General features: G+C 39.3%; 1 protein-coding gene across 3 annotated transcripts in view; it reads right to left on the minus strand.

Moving 5' to 3' along the window:
• The window catches only part of LOC118426373 (sarcoplasmic/endoplasmic reticulum calcium ATPase 1-like), a 59,128-nt gene that overhangs the window by 34,093 nt on the left and 7,543 nt on the right, over positions 1 to 17,492 (minus strand). For all 3 annotated transcript variants that reach the window (XM_035835713.1, XM_035835712.1, XM_035835711.1), the window contains exon 5: positions 4,733 to 4,871. In XM_035835713.1, coding sequence (XP_035691606.1) covers positions 4,733 to 4,871 — 139 coding nt within the window. The remainder of the gene's footprint in view (positions 1 to 4,732; positions 4,872 to 17,492) is intronic.

Here is a 17,492-nt window from a genome sequence, read left to right on the forward strand (position 1 = left end):
TTTAAAACCAATCCGTCAACCTTGAAGGACAAAATCCTTGGTGGAAGCTACAGGCGGCTTGGGGACGCTGTCCACGGCCGTAAAAGCCACACACTGTTTGTTTTGCTATTGTTATGATTGTTGACAATGTGTGTCGGTGCCCTTTCGCATACGATAATCTCATTAAAACCCGTTTTTCAAGGTCTCAGCTCAGTCCTTCTAATTAATTTTCGCGGTTTTCGCGACGATTGTAATTGGCTGACGGAAAAAAAATTCGAGCTGCCTAAAGCCCTGCATGGAACATATGGAATCCAGCCCCAATTCTATACCACCAACCAAGGAATGTTCATCAACATTGCAACATGCAACGAGGGACCCGATAAAACAATGTAAACAAAAAATTCATGAGCAACAATAAGGGATGGAAAAGGAGCTAAGATATCTCAGCCATTTTGAGTCAAACTGGAAGCATCAATGGGAAAGCTACAGTTATGTCGTTGATACATTGCGGGTAGCTAAGTTTGTTGAGCAATCTAAAACGATTTGACAGTTCAAAGGAGGGCAAGACACGTACAAAAAAATGTCATATCAAATGCCGCATAAAATATAGATATCGACATAGTAAATCATGGCAAACTTCTGGCATATCATTTTCACAGGATCTGGGGCATGTTTACTGGTGTCCTTGCTGCATTAGACTTTAGCGTATGCTTCAAATTTGCTTGTATTGCATCCCCTGTAAACTGCCTTGTAGCATAACAAACCAGATTTCTACTAGAGAGTACAGGGTGCATATTAAGACAAATATATCTAATCCGTTCACACCGGGATGGACCCCTGCTCTTTTTGATAAGTGGTGGGTACTAGAGTTTCAAATCTGGCTCTCCTCAAACAGAGGACCTCCATTCAACATCCTATCCGTGGGACATCATTAACTGAAGCTGAAATTAGAAACTCTTTCCATGCAGTAGTTTTCCTGCCCTAAATTGACCTTCAAAGTAGGCGATTTCCGGGGTGACTTGGACCAAACGAGGACATACTGCCATGAAGAAAGCCAAATTCTCTACAATAGGACATGGTATGGTGAACTTCGCTCAGTCATTGACACAGACCAGGCCTTGAATCAGGCTTTTAGCCAGGCATGCGTCATGACGTCATCTGGACGAGTTTTTCTTAAAATGACAAGAAATTGGACGCGCTAGACTCTCTTGCCTTACATTGGGGAGCAGACAAGCATGAAATTCTGATTGACCAGGGATGCCACTAGGTCATCTGTGGTCACAGTCTTCTACTGTGACCTCTCTGGCAGTAATTTTGCCCCTCGGGATACCTTAGCATGTACCATTTTGACTTAATTCTCGAAAACTCTTCAGATAAGCACTTCATATGACTCTCTTAAGAACACCTGAGGTTTTGTGGAAGGACCTTTAACACAACATTTCCCTGTACCGATTAACATTACAATCTATTGAAGTCATTGCTTCAAATCAGGAGCATTAAGAATTTTTTGCCATTTTCCTGAGACTAAACTACATGTTACATTAGTTCCTGATGCCCCAAAGCCATCTGTATCTGCTTTAACAGTGCTTTCACACGTTCCCTAGGTTTTTAATCGGATTTTCTACCTGCTGAATATGTACATGTAAGCCGCTCTGTATGCTGATGGAAAATTTCAAGCAAATATTCCTCACATATTACTCCCCCCCCCCCCTACAAGTAAATCAAAACTTGGTGTCAATTTTGTGCCATCAAGATTCCTTGAAATACATGCAGATGCTACCCTTGTGGACCTAAGTTTTCCTTAACCCCTATTTTGTACCTATATGTACAATGCATGAAGAAAAACGTGCTCCCTGCAAAGTGAGAATAAATCAACTTCACCCGATAACATCTACCGGAGTGACTTATTGGATGAAAGACAACAGTTCAGAAATACAGTTTCAGTCAATGTCGGACAACAATGGTATCCCCGCTGCTGAACAACATTCGCATGCTGGGCAAACCCTGGAGGTCGAACTATTTGATATCCCATCATACGGCATTAGTACGCTTGATACTGCGGTAGGTCTCACGACAATCAGTCCGCGAGACGAGGAAAAATTGATTTCAATTTTCCCCGTGCTTTGAACAGAAACGTCCTGTGTGTGTGCCACAAATGAAGGTGTTTGGGTGGCAATGAGTGATGTAATAACGAGGGATTTGGGAGAGCACATGTAAGCGGAAGCCATTTGGGTCTGTATCTAACCCAGACATCTTCCTGAAGCGCGGGTACGGCAATTTCTCCATTAAAAGATCACTTAAGGGGCAACCCCCGCAAATGGTCGATGTGATTAGGGTCCCCGCCAAGAATTAAGTTTGGACGTCGTCGCTGAGAATAGTTAAAACTTGTACAGATGTAATTTTCACGGCCTGCATTATTGATCAGTTTTGAGACAAGGAAGGGGCCACAAAGCCCCTTTTATCAGGTTGGTATGTTGTATCCTTCAGTATGCTGGGCACCCATTTGGCACCAAATCTACATTGGTTATAGCCTGGGTACCATCCGGATAGTAGTTCGCTCCTACGTTCGCTTCTGCTATCCGTCTGGAGACGTGCACATTCAAACCGTTTGGCGGTAACGTCAGTTAATGAGCGAATCTAGGAATAGGTTCTAGAGCGCTCGTTCGATGATAACAGGCCTCCCACGAGCGGGCAGAGAGCTTGCCCGGTGTTGGAACGTCTGTTCGAACGAGCGCTTGAATCCATTCCATATTTCGCTCATGTGTAGGGACCAATCAGCGCCTGCTTCCAAAATTTGGACGATTCCAGACGTTAAGATGGTCCGCATTTCCAGACGGAAGCACAGAGAAGCGACTGTATATAGTGTATAATGAATGTCAGAGCTAGAAGCGACTGTATATAGTATATAATGAACGCCGGAGCGAACTACTTTCCGGATGGTACCCAGGCTACATTGGTTATGGACAGGGCTTAAATTTTAGTTCCGTCCCACTCATTGTTTTGGAGCCCATGTTGGTGATTTTCCTGGATAAATATGTCATTTCAAACTTATGAAAGTACATTTTCAACAGTTTCATGTCATTTTGGGGACGGATGGGGTAGAATTATTTTCCGTCCCAACAAGCAAGTTTCCGTCCTGGGACAGAAGGACGGGTCCTGGAGACATCCCTAGTCATGGGGTTAGGTAGTGGGGAGAAGGGTAAGGTCTAGGGAAAAATGTTGTGTTTCCTGTTTCAGTCCTGAAAAAATTAGGGTCGGTAGTTAGGGATTATATATATATTTTTTTTTTTACTTTGACCAAAACTCTAGTAATGAGTAAAACTGAAATGCATATGAGGGCACTTTAAAAAAAAATTTATACTTTCAACATCAAAATTCAGTTATGGACGAAATGATTACAAATCTGTGGATACATGTATCCTTCATTAGATAGGACCAGCAGTTTTTTTTACTTGAATAGAATAGAAATTCTTACTGGAAACTATGTGACTCCACTGTCCACCCCAAAAAAGTCTAGGGTCGACAGGTTTTTCTAGGGTAGGTCGGGAAACAGGAAACACAATATTTTTTTTCTTAGGCTTAATTAGATACTGTGGGAAAAGGCCTATGTTTTCAGGCATGTGATTTCTATTTTCAAGCGATGGACTTGACCTTGTCTACCATTCAGTGGCTTTTGCTAACCACAGTATGTTATCATTTTCAAAAAATGAAGTTTTCTTTACATTCACATATCACAAGATTAAAGTAGCGAATTGTCTACGATTCAGTGGCTATTGCTAACTACATTTACATACCAAAAGATTAAAGTAGCAAATTGAATGAACTTTTGGGTGTTCGGATGCATTTTTAAATCAAAAGCAATGATGGTATTCTGCAAGACTGACTTTTCTGTGGCATCATAAAGTCTACATTTATTTGTACCTAAGTAAGGTTTTCCTTTTCAAGAAGATACAATCTGACACAGCACTATTTTGTTATACCTGGTATTATCATAAAACTGAACATTATCACAATCACACTGTTTTTAAATCCATTTAAGCTGACAATATAGCATAATGACGGCTCAGAACAGATAAATGTCGCAGCTAAGCATCATGAAAAGGGTAGAAATCTATCTTCCAATAGGCTGTGTGTGCGTGGAATTCATATGCAGCACTCACTGAGCAGCGTAGATTTAGGTACATGGCTTTGATGGTGACAAACTGTCATGATTACGAGTCTCTGTGCAGTCCCCATACACAGCAAACGGTCTTTTTAGTCTGACAGATCGGACATGTTTCATGTTTCTTCATTTTGATTCCAAGATTAGTGTTTATCACTGTGCTGATGAGCTGATTATTTCCATGAAAAATGGAGATATAGTTTTGCGTGTGTTTGTTTGTCTGTCTGTGTTTCTGGATTTTTGTAGTCAGCATAACTCAAAAACTTCTTTATTGAATATTTGGTATGAGGGTAGATGTTGGGAAGATGAAGGTCAAGGTTAATTTTGGGCTCCCTGGTATATGACCTTGGTACTACAGCAGAAATTCTGTTGTTTTTTGTTTTTAATCTTTTGACCTGGATGTGTCTTTATTATTTGAAGGCAGATAGCTTGTGACGTAAGGAATATGTGGTGTATGTTTGGGTCCCCTGTTTTTTACCAGTTTTGTTGATTTGATGTTTGCACCATTTGCACACAACTCCTCTTCACATTTGGTCCTCGCATGAACTATAGCTGCCCATGACAATAGAACAAGTGCCTGTCTGTACTGACCTGAAACATCCACAATGTCTCCAGGGACCATTTCCTTGGCCTTGATCTTCTGGACAGCCCCCCTGTCCGCGCGGATGACCTTGCCCATCTCAGGTTCATATTCTTTCAACGCCTCGATAGCTTCTTCTGCATTCTTTTCCTGAAGGGGTAAATAGAACAAGACATTATAACACTCTTTCCAAACTGTTGCTGAACATTACATCCACATTTGGCATTCCTCAAGTTCATTCAACACATTCATGCTTCAAAGTCTTAAGACTCCCTTCTTGCCCAAAGTGGCCAGAAGAAAGAGAGAAGATTCCCAATAAACATGTAGGAACAGAAAGCCATGTAGCATTTCTACCACAACCTTGACCACAAGTCTGTAAATGTATTTCTTACTTATTAAGATGCTGATATTCTTACAGTATATATCTATTATAGGTTTCTTTAAGCATTTTCTCAGGTGCATTATACAACCTACAAGTAGCTCTAATCAGCCATCGGCACCTAGACTCTAGATGAAAAGCTGTGCATGTGTCTGAATGTATTGAAATAAGTGACACAAACTAATAGTAATAAATAAGCATATCCAAAGCAGCACAGTAACAAAGAAAAGCGGCTTCATAGTACTTCAGGCTCTTATCTTATTACATATTGTCAAGCTTGATTTGCCTTCTTTCAAACATCTTGTCATTAGATACAGCTATGCTGGGTAAGAACAAGTCAGAATTTCATTGTATACAAATGTATATAAATGATCATATCTTGTAATATGACACCAGGAATCAAATCGGTGGCCTCTTGATCTCATATCCACTAATGGCTTGCCCACTTGGTAATTTGATACCACAAATGTCCAATTACACTAAATGGTTTTTTTGACTTACATGGACAAAAACCTAATCTGAAAGTACCATGCTATTTTTAAACCGATTGTTAAAGAACTTTAACAACTGGCCAGGACATCCTGCCATGAATATAAAAATGTATACATATATGCTGTTGAGTGAGGGGATAGGAAAGAGCAAGGCGTCATCAAAATGGGTGTATCAACAACGGGGTACCCGAAACTGTCACAATTAGGGGGCTCATTCTGCCGTCGTGCGTCATCGGAAAACGTCGCTACAGCCTCGTTACACACGAGATGGAAAACTGTGTCAATTCCAATCAAGTGTCGGGCAAACTGAAGATTGCTGCAAATTACTTCTGATGGCTAGTGTTCTAAAAATGGAAACACCCCCAACCAGCTGGCAGCAAATTGTACTCCCTGGGTTTGGAAATTGGAACTGTGGCAAATAATTGTCGGCTTGAATAATCATTGATGATAAAGCAAAGTAATAACAATTTTTGTACATCCAATTGAAAGGAAACCCTTTTACATCATTTCTTCTGTTCTCAGAAACAATTCTTCATGAAATTAGGCAAGGCATGCACAACTCTGCGGTTAACATTGGACATTGCCATTGTCTGTATTTCCTTGATAGAGGCTCTTTCAGAAAGTGAAACTTTGATTGCCAAAGTTCTCTATACACAGTCGCATCTTTTCTACAGCATAATGCAATGGGTACTGCCAGTAACTGTTGGTGAGACATTTTCAATCTGCAAAGCTCTGATAGTTCCTTTATTTTTCAACATACTGTGGTCTTGGTACTTGTTACAAACTTACAACCAAAGATCATAATGAAGAGAACTTGACATAATAAAAAAGTGCCACTATTCTATAGTACGGATCCTTAATGCTGGATTCCTACATGTAAAGTAACCAAACCAACAGGATATTGCACACTGTTTTTCAGAATCTGTCATGATGTTTTGAAGTCCATTTTACAACGTGTAAAATGCCTTGAATATAATAAAATCCAGGTGCGTTATAGCTATAAAACGTTGACTGCATTTTTCTGTTTATCGTCGAGGCGTAAGGGGATAAAAAAATCCCGCATAATCATCATACAAACACCCGATTGCTCATGAATAGTTCATTACTCATCAAAATTTCATGACGGTTTGTTTCTGAAAAATTAGACAATAAGTCTGCCAATACATTTTCATCTACAAATGTCAAACACATCATTTTGACACCTTGGAACAGCATCGTCTAACTATTTAAACACCCACTATTCAGGAACCAATCATAAAGGTGGATGGAAAGGAGGGGTAAAGTTAGAAGACATTTGTACCCAAATTCTCAGCCTAAAGAGCTTCCTGGTCCTTCCCTATTATCTTCTCTTTAGAATCAGCCCTGATTAGCATCTCAGACAACCAGGAAAAAAGGAACTCTGAACATTTCAGCTATTTATTCTATCAGAACTATCAAAAACAGACGCAAAAGCCACCAAAAAATGTAGAGAAGAGAAGGAGATGATTTTAATATCTCCATAATATCTCCTAGGACGGAAATTTCCTTGTTGGGACAAAAAAAATGATTTTCCTCCATCTGTCCCGAAAATGACATGAGGAAAATTTAAGAAGTTAAACCCTTCCCGCGCCTGATGGCGCAGAAGGCGGCGCCCATCTCTGTTTCCTTAGCCCTGGGCCACACAATGCAATCACTATATGTACAGCAGGGGGCTAGGCCACTGGTAAATGACATGAAGCTGTTGAAAATATACTTTCATCAGCTTAAAATAACATAGTTTACCATAAAAATCAACAACATTGGCTCTCAAACAATGAGTGGGAAGGGAAAGATTCTAAGCCCTGATTTATGTACTCCTTGATTCTATTAGAACTATCAAAAACAAATGCAAAACCTATCCACAAACATTTTTTTTTTAAAGAAACATCAAGCCAAACTTTGCATATTTTAGACTCAGGTGAGATAACACCATAGAAGTAGAAACATTGGCACGCAACGTTTGTAATCTTATAAACTCAGTTTGGTGATAATTGCTTTCTTATGTTTCAACATGTATGTATTATGTTCTCTGTACACTGTTATGTGAATGTTAATAAAGGTAAACAGAAACAGAAAAGAAAAGAGATGATTTTGATTTATGTACTCCGTGTAAAAAGGAGATCAGTTGTGCATCCCATGCTGGGATCCAAGGATGTCCTGAAGGAAAACTTGGATAAGTTCCAAATCCCTCCCAGGTCAGGGATGCAGCTGGCTACCCAACAATCAGGCCAGAAGGCCGCACCAGCAGATAATATCATTGATTCTCTGACATTTTTAGAAGCACATTAGGAAGTAGTCAAGACGAAAACAAAAGGGCTGGGAGGGAAAACACAACAGCATCTGGCTATTATCAGCCTGGGAAATCCTGTGTACCAATCAATCTACACAACTTTTCCTTCAGCAAGTTACCCAATGTAATTCGTCCAGACGTACCAGTATATGTTATCTCTCCATGTGCAATAGTACTCGACTGTACAAACACTAGTCTTAGTACTTGACAAATGTACTATTGTTGTTGTTGTTTTTAATAAAAAAAAAGGCAGTTGGCCAAGTATGCAATAAAAACAAACAATACAAAAAAAATTTCCTTCAGCAACTTATCTTTACAAACGTAACAACGCAATCAACATTTAAAATACTTTTCAACAATTGTATTAAATAACCTTTCTGGAGGTAACAATCTACAATTATCTTAATTCTTAGTCAGGATAAACTTGTTCTCAAACTAGATCTCTTTTGCATATCAATTCAAAGCTAAGAATAGTAAGATATAAAAACTTCCCCCAACAAGATCGCTCTAATCTCCAAGCAGATCCTACGGTAGCATAAGATAGTATCAAGTTACTTGAGTATCTTATTACGTGGATGTCTAACCTTCATCAATGTGCCATAATCTTTATCCCGAGTTCTGCATCTAAATTATAGTTACTAGATGTTGTATAACTGAATATTGTGTTTAATAATTCATAGCGTAATATCCTCCGCAATTTTCATAGATGAACATAGATATATTTAATGGATGGCCTTCATGAAACATGGAAAAGTAATTGTTGCCAGGATTTCTAAGTAATCTTACACTGATTACAAGGTAGGCATGTCTATACAAGAAATTAACTTGTGGAGCAATTACACTAATTACTTTCAGGTTACGTAAATGCCATTAAAGGTGATTTGATTTTTGCGGTATGAAGAAAATGGAGAGTTCGTTGTTACTTTTTTAATTCTAAGTTGAAACAAAATGGTTAGGCAAGTAGATGAAAGAACAAGCATCTTAACAGTGTTTTTAAGTTTGCGGTGAAGAAGTTAATGCACAAACTATGAGCATTATTTAAGTCACTGCAAAAAATGTTAAATTTAGTTTCAGCCCTGCTTACATGTGGTACCTGTTTGAATTGATGATTTTTTCTACCACAATATCTGTGACGCACTTCAACTTGACGGAAAACTCTCCCGCACATGCACGTACAGCAAGCCCTTTTTAGTTTGAGTCAACTGGAACGTGTAATTTCTATTACCCCTACTTCCGTCTCCTGCTGCTTTTAAAGGCCAAGGAATCGAATGTGGGACCGAATCTAATCCATTTCTGGATGAGCTTTGAATATTGCATTCCCATGAAAATTGTCCTGACTGCAACAAAGTGCAGGTTTTACTTCACTCCCTTCCTGGAACTTCATACATGTCGATTTATTACCATCACCAAGAATTTTATGTTTTCTACTGTGTGTGTGTGTGCTTGTATGTGTTTGTGAGTGAGTGAGTGTGTGTGTGAGTGTGTATGTCTGTATGTATATGTTTGTGCGTTTGCATGTGTGTATGTGTGTGTGTGAGTGTATATGTTTGTATGTTTGTATGTATGTGAGTGTGTCTGTGTATGTGAGTGTGTGTATGTGTGTGTGTGTGTATGCAAGTGTGTGTATGCAAGTGCGTGCGTGCGTGCGTGTGTGTGTGTGTGTGTGTGTGCAAGTGTGTGTGTGTGTGCGCATGCATGTATGGGAGCATGAATGAATTCTCATGATTTTTGTTCCTGTCTTGTTTTTTGGACAGAAAAGGACTGCACAGGTCATACCTTGGTTTAAAAAAAAGTCTATCCTTAGTTCTCTAAATGTTCAACAATCTACAAACACCCAATGAGTGTTCCAGTGGTACAGTACTGAACAGACATTTATGACCAACCAAAGTCAATCTTGGCAGATAGCAACATGCGATATAATTCTTGGCCATGACTGAAGGTGCTGGAAATGGTCCAGGAATTCTGTACCACCATCTAGAAAGGTCTGAATCCGGTCTGATTAGGATGAAAAGACGCTCCTGTTGACATTTTATGTACACAACCAAAACACTACAGTACATCATGAAATCTAGACCTTCTCGGTAAACTTTTCTTAGAGGCAGGCAAAGGATCACCTCACTTGTTGTGTAGGCAAGTCTTGTTGGTTTATGTTAGTTTTCACTGTGTGGTTTTCATGGTGAACTCTAAACTTTGAATTGATATTAATTGTTTCCTACTGCAAACTTAAAACACTGCAAAAACCACTAAAGTCTTTGCCCTTCTACCATCAAATTGAGCCGCCACCAAGAAATGAAGGAATATACAGTATTTAGTCCAGAAAGACTTTTGCAATGTAGAGAATACAGACGACTGGCTAAGACCCCTATACCGTTTGGAACTGACGTCACTGGTATAAATTATAAATCACACTAACAGTAGACTCGTTGTTGTTACTTTTAATTGCAAATATCTCACGTAAACCTTGTCCCTTAGTAGTCTCAGATCACATCTAAAAATGTGTGGCAGTCAGGTAAAAACTTTTCAAAATAGTGCTAGTGACGCTGAAGAAGAGTGATGGATGTCACTCGAAACGTTCGGAAGGAAATATCTGTTTTTAATCTAGTTGTAAAGATTGAATTGTATTTTAATATTGTTTACCTGGATGTCTAACCTTCACAAACTTTCCAAAATAGTTATGTACAACAGGAAAACTGGTAATTTTGCCATTTACGTAAGGCTTCCCATGTTGTTAATGTCAGCTGGAGGGTAGCCTGTCAGATTGTCAATTACGTCCATCTATCAACCGCACAATTCAATTTCCTCCGACTAAACACATTTGGTATTCGCTCTGACAAAAATAGATCTCACTTTGGAGTCGTGGGGAGATTGAAATTGAAAACTCAAAAATTCGCTTTGAGAAATGTTTGTAGATTCATCGTGTGTCCTTTACTTTAAGCTCACATATTTCAATCAACACACAGTTGTAACCGTATTTTCTCGAATCAAGTGCGCACTTTAAAAAAACTTTTTGAAATTCAAAAGCTGCAAGTAGTGGGTGTGTACATTGTAGTTACTTAAGTATTTCCATTTTACGTTTCAGTCATACAGATTTGCGCGAGACTTGCCCAAATCGGTGGGGGGTTGAGGGGGGTTGTTCCGTACTTAGATCAGGTATCTTTGTTTCCTGTCATTACAAACACCTGAAAAAGCTCAGCTGTTTATCACCTATTTCACTGAACAGTTACGTAAGACAAGTTACTTATAACTGTATTTTGTTGACTTTTTTTAACTTTTCAAAATTCAAAACCTGCAAGTAAATGTTTACAAATTTGGGGGTGTAGTTTTACTTGAGTTTTTCCATTTTACATTTCAGTCCCACAGACTTGTCTGAGACTTAGGCCCAATCTACACACAGTTTTTACCGATATCTGTGGAGATGTCGGGAGGGATCTAGAACGTAGGGGGCCGGACACCCATGGCGCTTGCAGTCATAAACATATATGATATAGCGCGATTTTCCAAATGGCGTTATATGCTAATGAGCCTTCCCGAAGTCGGGAAGCATCTACACGCGCGCTAAGCTGTCGGGGACCCCTGCTAAGCTATCGGTAAGGTATCGTACGAATGGTCCGGACCTTTCGGGAGAAATTTTCCCGATATCGTAATGGCAATATAGTAGTTCCATCCAGACGATGAAAAAAAAGCTGTCGGCGAGAGGTTGTAGGCTCGCCGATATCAGGAAAAACTGTGTGTAGATCGTGCCTTAGATCAGGCACCTACATGTATGTTCCCTGTCATTATGGACACCTGCAAAAACTCTTCTTCATTACAAAATACATCTACTGACAAATGGGTGTGCTTTAAAATGGCCTCAAGATTATTCCACGGAACTGTTACAAAAGTACTATCATTTACTGCCGTCTGTTTATCTTCAAATGTACGTATGTGTTGGCCCCCAATATCAGCTACGCTGCCTGAGTTTGCCATGTATTGCATTGTGTGCAATTTCAATTATCTAAAATTAAAATAAAATCTTGCATATGTTTTCTTGAAAGAAAAAGCAGGGTATGATCTGAACTTTTATCAAAAGACCAAGTGATATGTGTCATTTTGAAGAAATTGTTAAATCTACAGCTTCAGTTCGCCAACATGGATCTACCACAAGTACAAATGTATCTGAGAGTTGCATGTACATGTACTAGCGTACACCAAAGGGCAATTAATCCTCTCCCCATTCCTTTCAGGACCAAGATAGATCACCAAATCCCCTTGAAGTAAGAGTAATGAAGGAGGGCCTCGGTAATTTGGCGGGGTTAACAACTGAACCCCGATTCAGTCCCAGCCTGCGGGGTGAGTCACGAACAAGCAAACCAAATGTGTACCAACAGCCTGATCAATAATTAGCTACCCCTGGAAAGGGAGAGAGTGCCTGCCATGGTCGCGGCTCTGAATAACTTCTCATGGATTTTCTAGCTGCCCCTTTTGGTTTTGTGAGATGGCAGGAAGGCAGCAGCAGCCTTGGCCTGCCTAATAAGCGTGCTGGGGGATGGAACCAAGGCGCATGACTTTGGACTTCAATATCGGGAAGGATATCTTGATAGGCAACAGGCCAGGACAGTCGTTATTACATAACATTTAAAGACATTGCTATGGTTAATAAGAAATCAACTTGGACAACTCCAACTCTGAAAGTCCGTTCTCATGTCACTCCAATGAACTTGTCAAAAGGATCACAGTTGACAGTAATTTTACCAAATTGTGCCCTTGTCCTTTTTTTGGCTGAAACAGCACTAAACATGACATGTAATGCAAAAGTTCAAGGCAACATGCCCAATCACATCTAACATGAACATTCAGAGCCAACAAAAATATCTTAAAAGTGTACACTGTACTTATTTGAAAGCTGGTGAATGATTTACAACCTAAGGGCTGACTACGCACCATACAAGGATAATGCCATTGCTATGTGGTACATCCGGAGGTCAACTAGAGCATTTTCCTTCAGACACTGTGACTGTTTCCAACTCCCCCTTGTAACATGCTAACCAAGGCTGCACATCCAAGGCTACATAGACATTAGGGCTGTGTAACAGTACTGTGCCATAAAAATTGATTTGGTACAGGTCCAAAATACTTGATAATGAAGTACATGTACAAATGTACCAGTACTGTACCGATATAAATCTAAACCAAGTATATGCTCCTTTTGTGACTGAAGATGAGCAAATCTTACCACAAACACTGAAATTTAGCCCTGGAAAAGACATAAAATACTGTGATGAAACTTAAAATCAGGGCCATCTTTAAAATTAAAATGATTTTAGTTTTCATCTCCCATGTAACCTAATGGTCTCATGTGACATTGTGGGAAGGTTTGCAGGAGCAAAATTATACTATTTATAGGGCCAAAACATTTGCAGGGCTCGAAATACTGGGTGCATGTGCACCCAGGTGCACCCAAATTTGGAGCTGTGCACCCAATTATTTTCTCTGGGTTTCTTAGGTTTATGTACGTAAAGATATCAAAGTATACTTAGTATACATGTACATCATATTCTTGACATCTAAGTGTTAGAAAGATAATAAAAATGTCTGTTGTTTAAGAATTTGATAGCTTGTAACTAAGTTTTATTACTAGGTTATTACTTTGATTTAAGTGGTGCACCCAAAAATTTTTTGGTGCACCCAATTTTTTAAGCTGGGTGTACCAGTGCACCTAATCCCAAAAATGAATTTCGAGCCCTGATTTGCCAATGAGAATCTCTAACTACCTTCGTTATGATTGGGTGACTAGAACATTTTAGTCTAACCTTTGACAAAGAACTCATTTGATGATCTGTGGGACCAAACAGTAATGTAGGAGGCAAGCAAGCGTGCCTTTCCTTCGAAAAGTAATATCAGACTTAACCAAGCAAAACAAAACAATCTTTTTCACATCACGATGTTTCACACATACATTTGCACGATCGCTATTGAAAGTCAAACAGATTTTGCATGATCACATTCATATGTACAGTTATCCTCAAAGCATTTGCATGTCTACAATTGCTTGTGAAAGTTTAAACCAGACTCAATATCAAATGTTGGCATCTTCCGATTAAATTAAATCGGTTGATGAACGTGACAAATTGCCAGCACTACATCATATTAACTTCATCAGTCAGAACCCAATCAGGAACAATCTACTGTACAATTTATGCACACTTTTAACATTCAAGATGCTGCTTAAGACTTTTCAAAGTCAAAATAGAAACATGTATAGTGCTTTCAGGGACATCTCTGCCTCTTGAAATTTTAAAAATGCTCCTCAAAACATTATAAGACGAAAGTTAAGCTAAAAGGACCCTCAGTAGATTTTACCTGAAATGTTTCCAGCCTATTCTTGTTGCAAAACATAACTTGTAGATGTGTTCATGTTTAGTACCTTGGGTGATAATTCCCTCATGAAGGCTTGAGGCCATTATCTCTAGGTTCGGTAGCACCACTTGGTTCAAGGCAAACCACTTTGGTGTGTTCTCGATAAGCCCAAAAACATTCTCAGGGGTCTGGGCTGTGCAGAAAATCCTTTATCTTTCACACTAAGGACTTGTAGCTTGTTAGATCTTTAACACACTCAACACCACTGGGTCCTTTACTTCAAGCAGGAAATCTTGTGCTAGTCGTATCTGTCAAGACTGATCAGCAAGATGATTTGGCAAAGTTAGACAGGGTTTGATTTGAAGCCATTCATTTAACAGTTGCCATTTCAGGACCAAGTCCATTTCAAGAAGTCTACAATACAGATTGTATGGAAAGACTAAAAGTTTGATTACCAAAGTGTTTAAACATCATCTTTTACCAAATTTGAACCGAAAACTTGTCCCCAAATAAACATCTGACTTATTTACAGTTTGGCATCTGTGAGTAAAGCATTTGTACAATGTGAAGTCATTCAATGTCTCCTTGGAACATACATTTAACACGTAAACCATTCATATTCAGTAACCTTGTACTACCTTACTACTACTACTAGTGACCACCTCTGTATGAGGACCACTTGGCTATCATGGTCACTTTGCGGAGGTCCCTAATATCTTTTTGAATGTCATTACAGGCAGGTTTGACCGTCCTTTGATAATGTATTCGTGAGTTCATTAAACCCATCTTCAAACACAGTGAAGGAATTGCTGGTTATTTTCTTGTGTGTTCGTTTGCATAAGGTGTTGTTACAAGGCAGGGCGAGCTGTTTAGACACACCTGAGCGGACTAGATGACGACAATGCTGACCCCAGGTCACCCCTAATGAAAGGGTTGTACACGTCATCGATAGGAAAGCAGCCCCACGAGGGAGGGAGCTCAGATCTAAGTTAGGACTTTTCTCACAAAAAGAAAACTATTTTGGTGCAAGGTGAAGGATGGTTTGCCATGGTAATCTTTCTTCAAAATCCCTTTCTAGAACGCGAGAGGCCGCTGCATTTGATGTTTCCACAGCAAACGTTGCACCAGGGATTACACAAAGGAGGTGTAGTCGTATCAGCAGAGCAGTGCATTATGCAACTGTTTGTCTGCTGGTATCAGCTGACTGTACCATTGAGGGGTATTTTCGGGGAACACACAATGCCCAACCCAAGCAATCATGCACAAAGCAACTATAAATAAATACAAGACCTACAGCTGGATGTGGTCTAACGTGGGACTGACACGTGGACTAAGGGAGGAAGCTGGTCTTTTGACCACTGTGACAATGGTTGCTACATTGTTACATGACAGAAATAGAAAATTTGACCAAGTTGTGTTCTATATATAACCTGTGACTTAAGTACTTAGCACACACGTGTATACTTGTGACATCACTCACTGACGTAAGTAATAGTTTTTGTGCTGATTCATTCTTTGGAGGAATTAGTTACTTGAAATATTGACTGTAAGAGTAATGACCTTTGCCCAAACAGGATGTCCAAATCAATATTGGAGTATTATGACCAAACAGTTGCACAACAAGAACATGAAATCAACCAAACAAACTAGCTCCAATAACATTGAAACGACAGACATGCACGGAGTGCATATGAAACTAAAGGGCTACTTGGCCAATGTGACCACATTTTGGTGGTACCTTAGATAATTTCCTCCATTGACACGTGCACTAAGAATTTACTTCATGTTGCCTGCCCAAAATTTTTACTGCGCACCAAAATTTCTAGGTTAGGTACACCAACTTGTACTTATTCCTCCAAAAGCCTGAAACTTACTCTCTGGCATGAGAGCTATCTGCAACTCAAAAAATACTAAAAATAGCATGTCCAGAACTCAAGATATCAAAACCGAAGTTCCCCTGCAATACCGTAACAAGCTGCTAGGAGTCCCAAAATCTAATGATTTCAAGGTCTCATCAAGACCTACTCACAAACCAAATATCAATACAATCCATCCAGCCATTCTATGTGTGTTATGCTTTTCATCAGACACACACACACATATATGGTAAATAAGGTAATAAATTTCAAGCTGTTATCTCTCTTATTAATAGTAAATACTATACATTATTCCAAATGTGAGCCCAGATCACTCATACATGACTGTGCTGTTATCGATAATATTTTGTTGTTATGTGTGTAGCCTCATAGTATCATTGTTTCTAGACTATAGCTAGTACTAGTAGTCATTGGTTGCCATGCATTGTACCTTGTGCGATTGTTGAGCAATAAAATCATTCATTACATCATTCATCACTCAATTGCAAAGACACGGGCCCACATTGGCAGCCATTTTTGCTCTGTCCCCATTTGGAAGTAACCTCCACTGCCAAGTGGATCAAATAGTTTCGGGGTATTTTTAGCCCCCCCTCCCAATGCCACTGGGGCCAAAAATTTCTCCAGTATTTGGGAGAATCGACCAAGAATGTTGATGACCGTTCCCTCTTTCTCTACTGACAGCCTTATAAAACTTATAGCAGTGTTTAATGAATGAAGGAATAAATGAAGACCCTTATTACACATTTTACTAATTTTTAGTCCAACTGAGCTAAGCAAAAGTCACAACAATTAAAGACATACACATGCTGATACAACTGTCTAAGTCTAGCATATAGCTTTGTCTTCTTGCTTTTTGGTAATGGTGAAAATGCAAGACTGTAGGATATTTCTATCAGTATCATTACCATACAATCTACAATGACATGCATTTCATCTTCTACCTATCTGAGGTACAAAATTGACAGATTCTTTGTCCCTGTCAAGGTAGATTTAAAAAGTCTGTACATTCAGATTTCTTTTCATTTGCACCTGTTATTGTTATGAATGTTAGTTACAGAGGTCTGAAAATAAATGTCCTTCAGACGCTGATGAATTGCAGGGATGATGTGGGCCACGCTCGAATCGACTGATTGGTTCTGACCACCGTACCTCATTATCGTCTACCAAACGTCCAAAGGACGGCCACAGATAGGGATGGATACACTATAACCATCATGTATGTAGCAGGTAGACTCTTCTGAAACTTCTCTACTGCTTGCAGCCAATATCCATAATATCTTCTACTGAATGACATATCTAGTCTATACAACTGTTATTGCAACAAAATGGGAAAGCTCCTACTGTTTCTTTCCTCAACGATATAGGCAAAATGCTGATATC

This window comes from Branchiostoma floridae, chromosome 11 (genome assembly GCF_000003815.2).
Source record: "Branchiostoma floridae strain S238N-H82 chromosome 11, Bfl_VNyyK, whole genome shotgun sequence".
Classification (NCBI taxonomy): Eukaryota; Metazoa; Chordata; class Leptocardii; order Amphioxiformes; family Branchiostomatidae; genus Branchiostoma; species Branchiostoma floridae.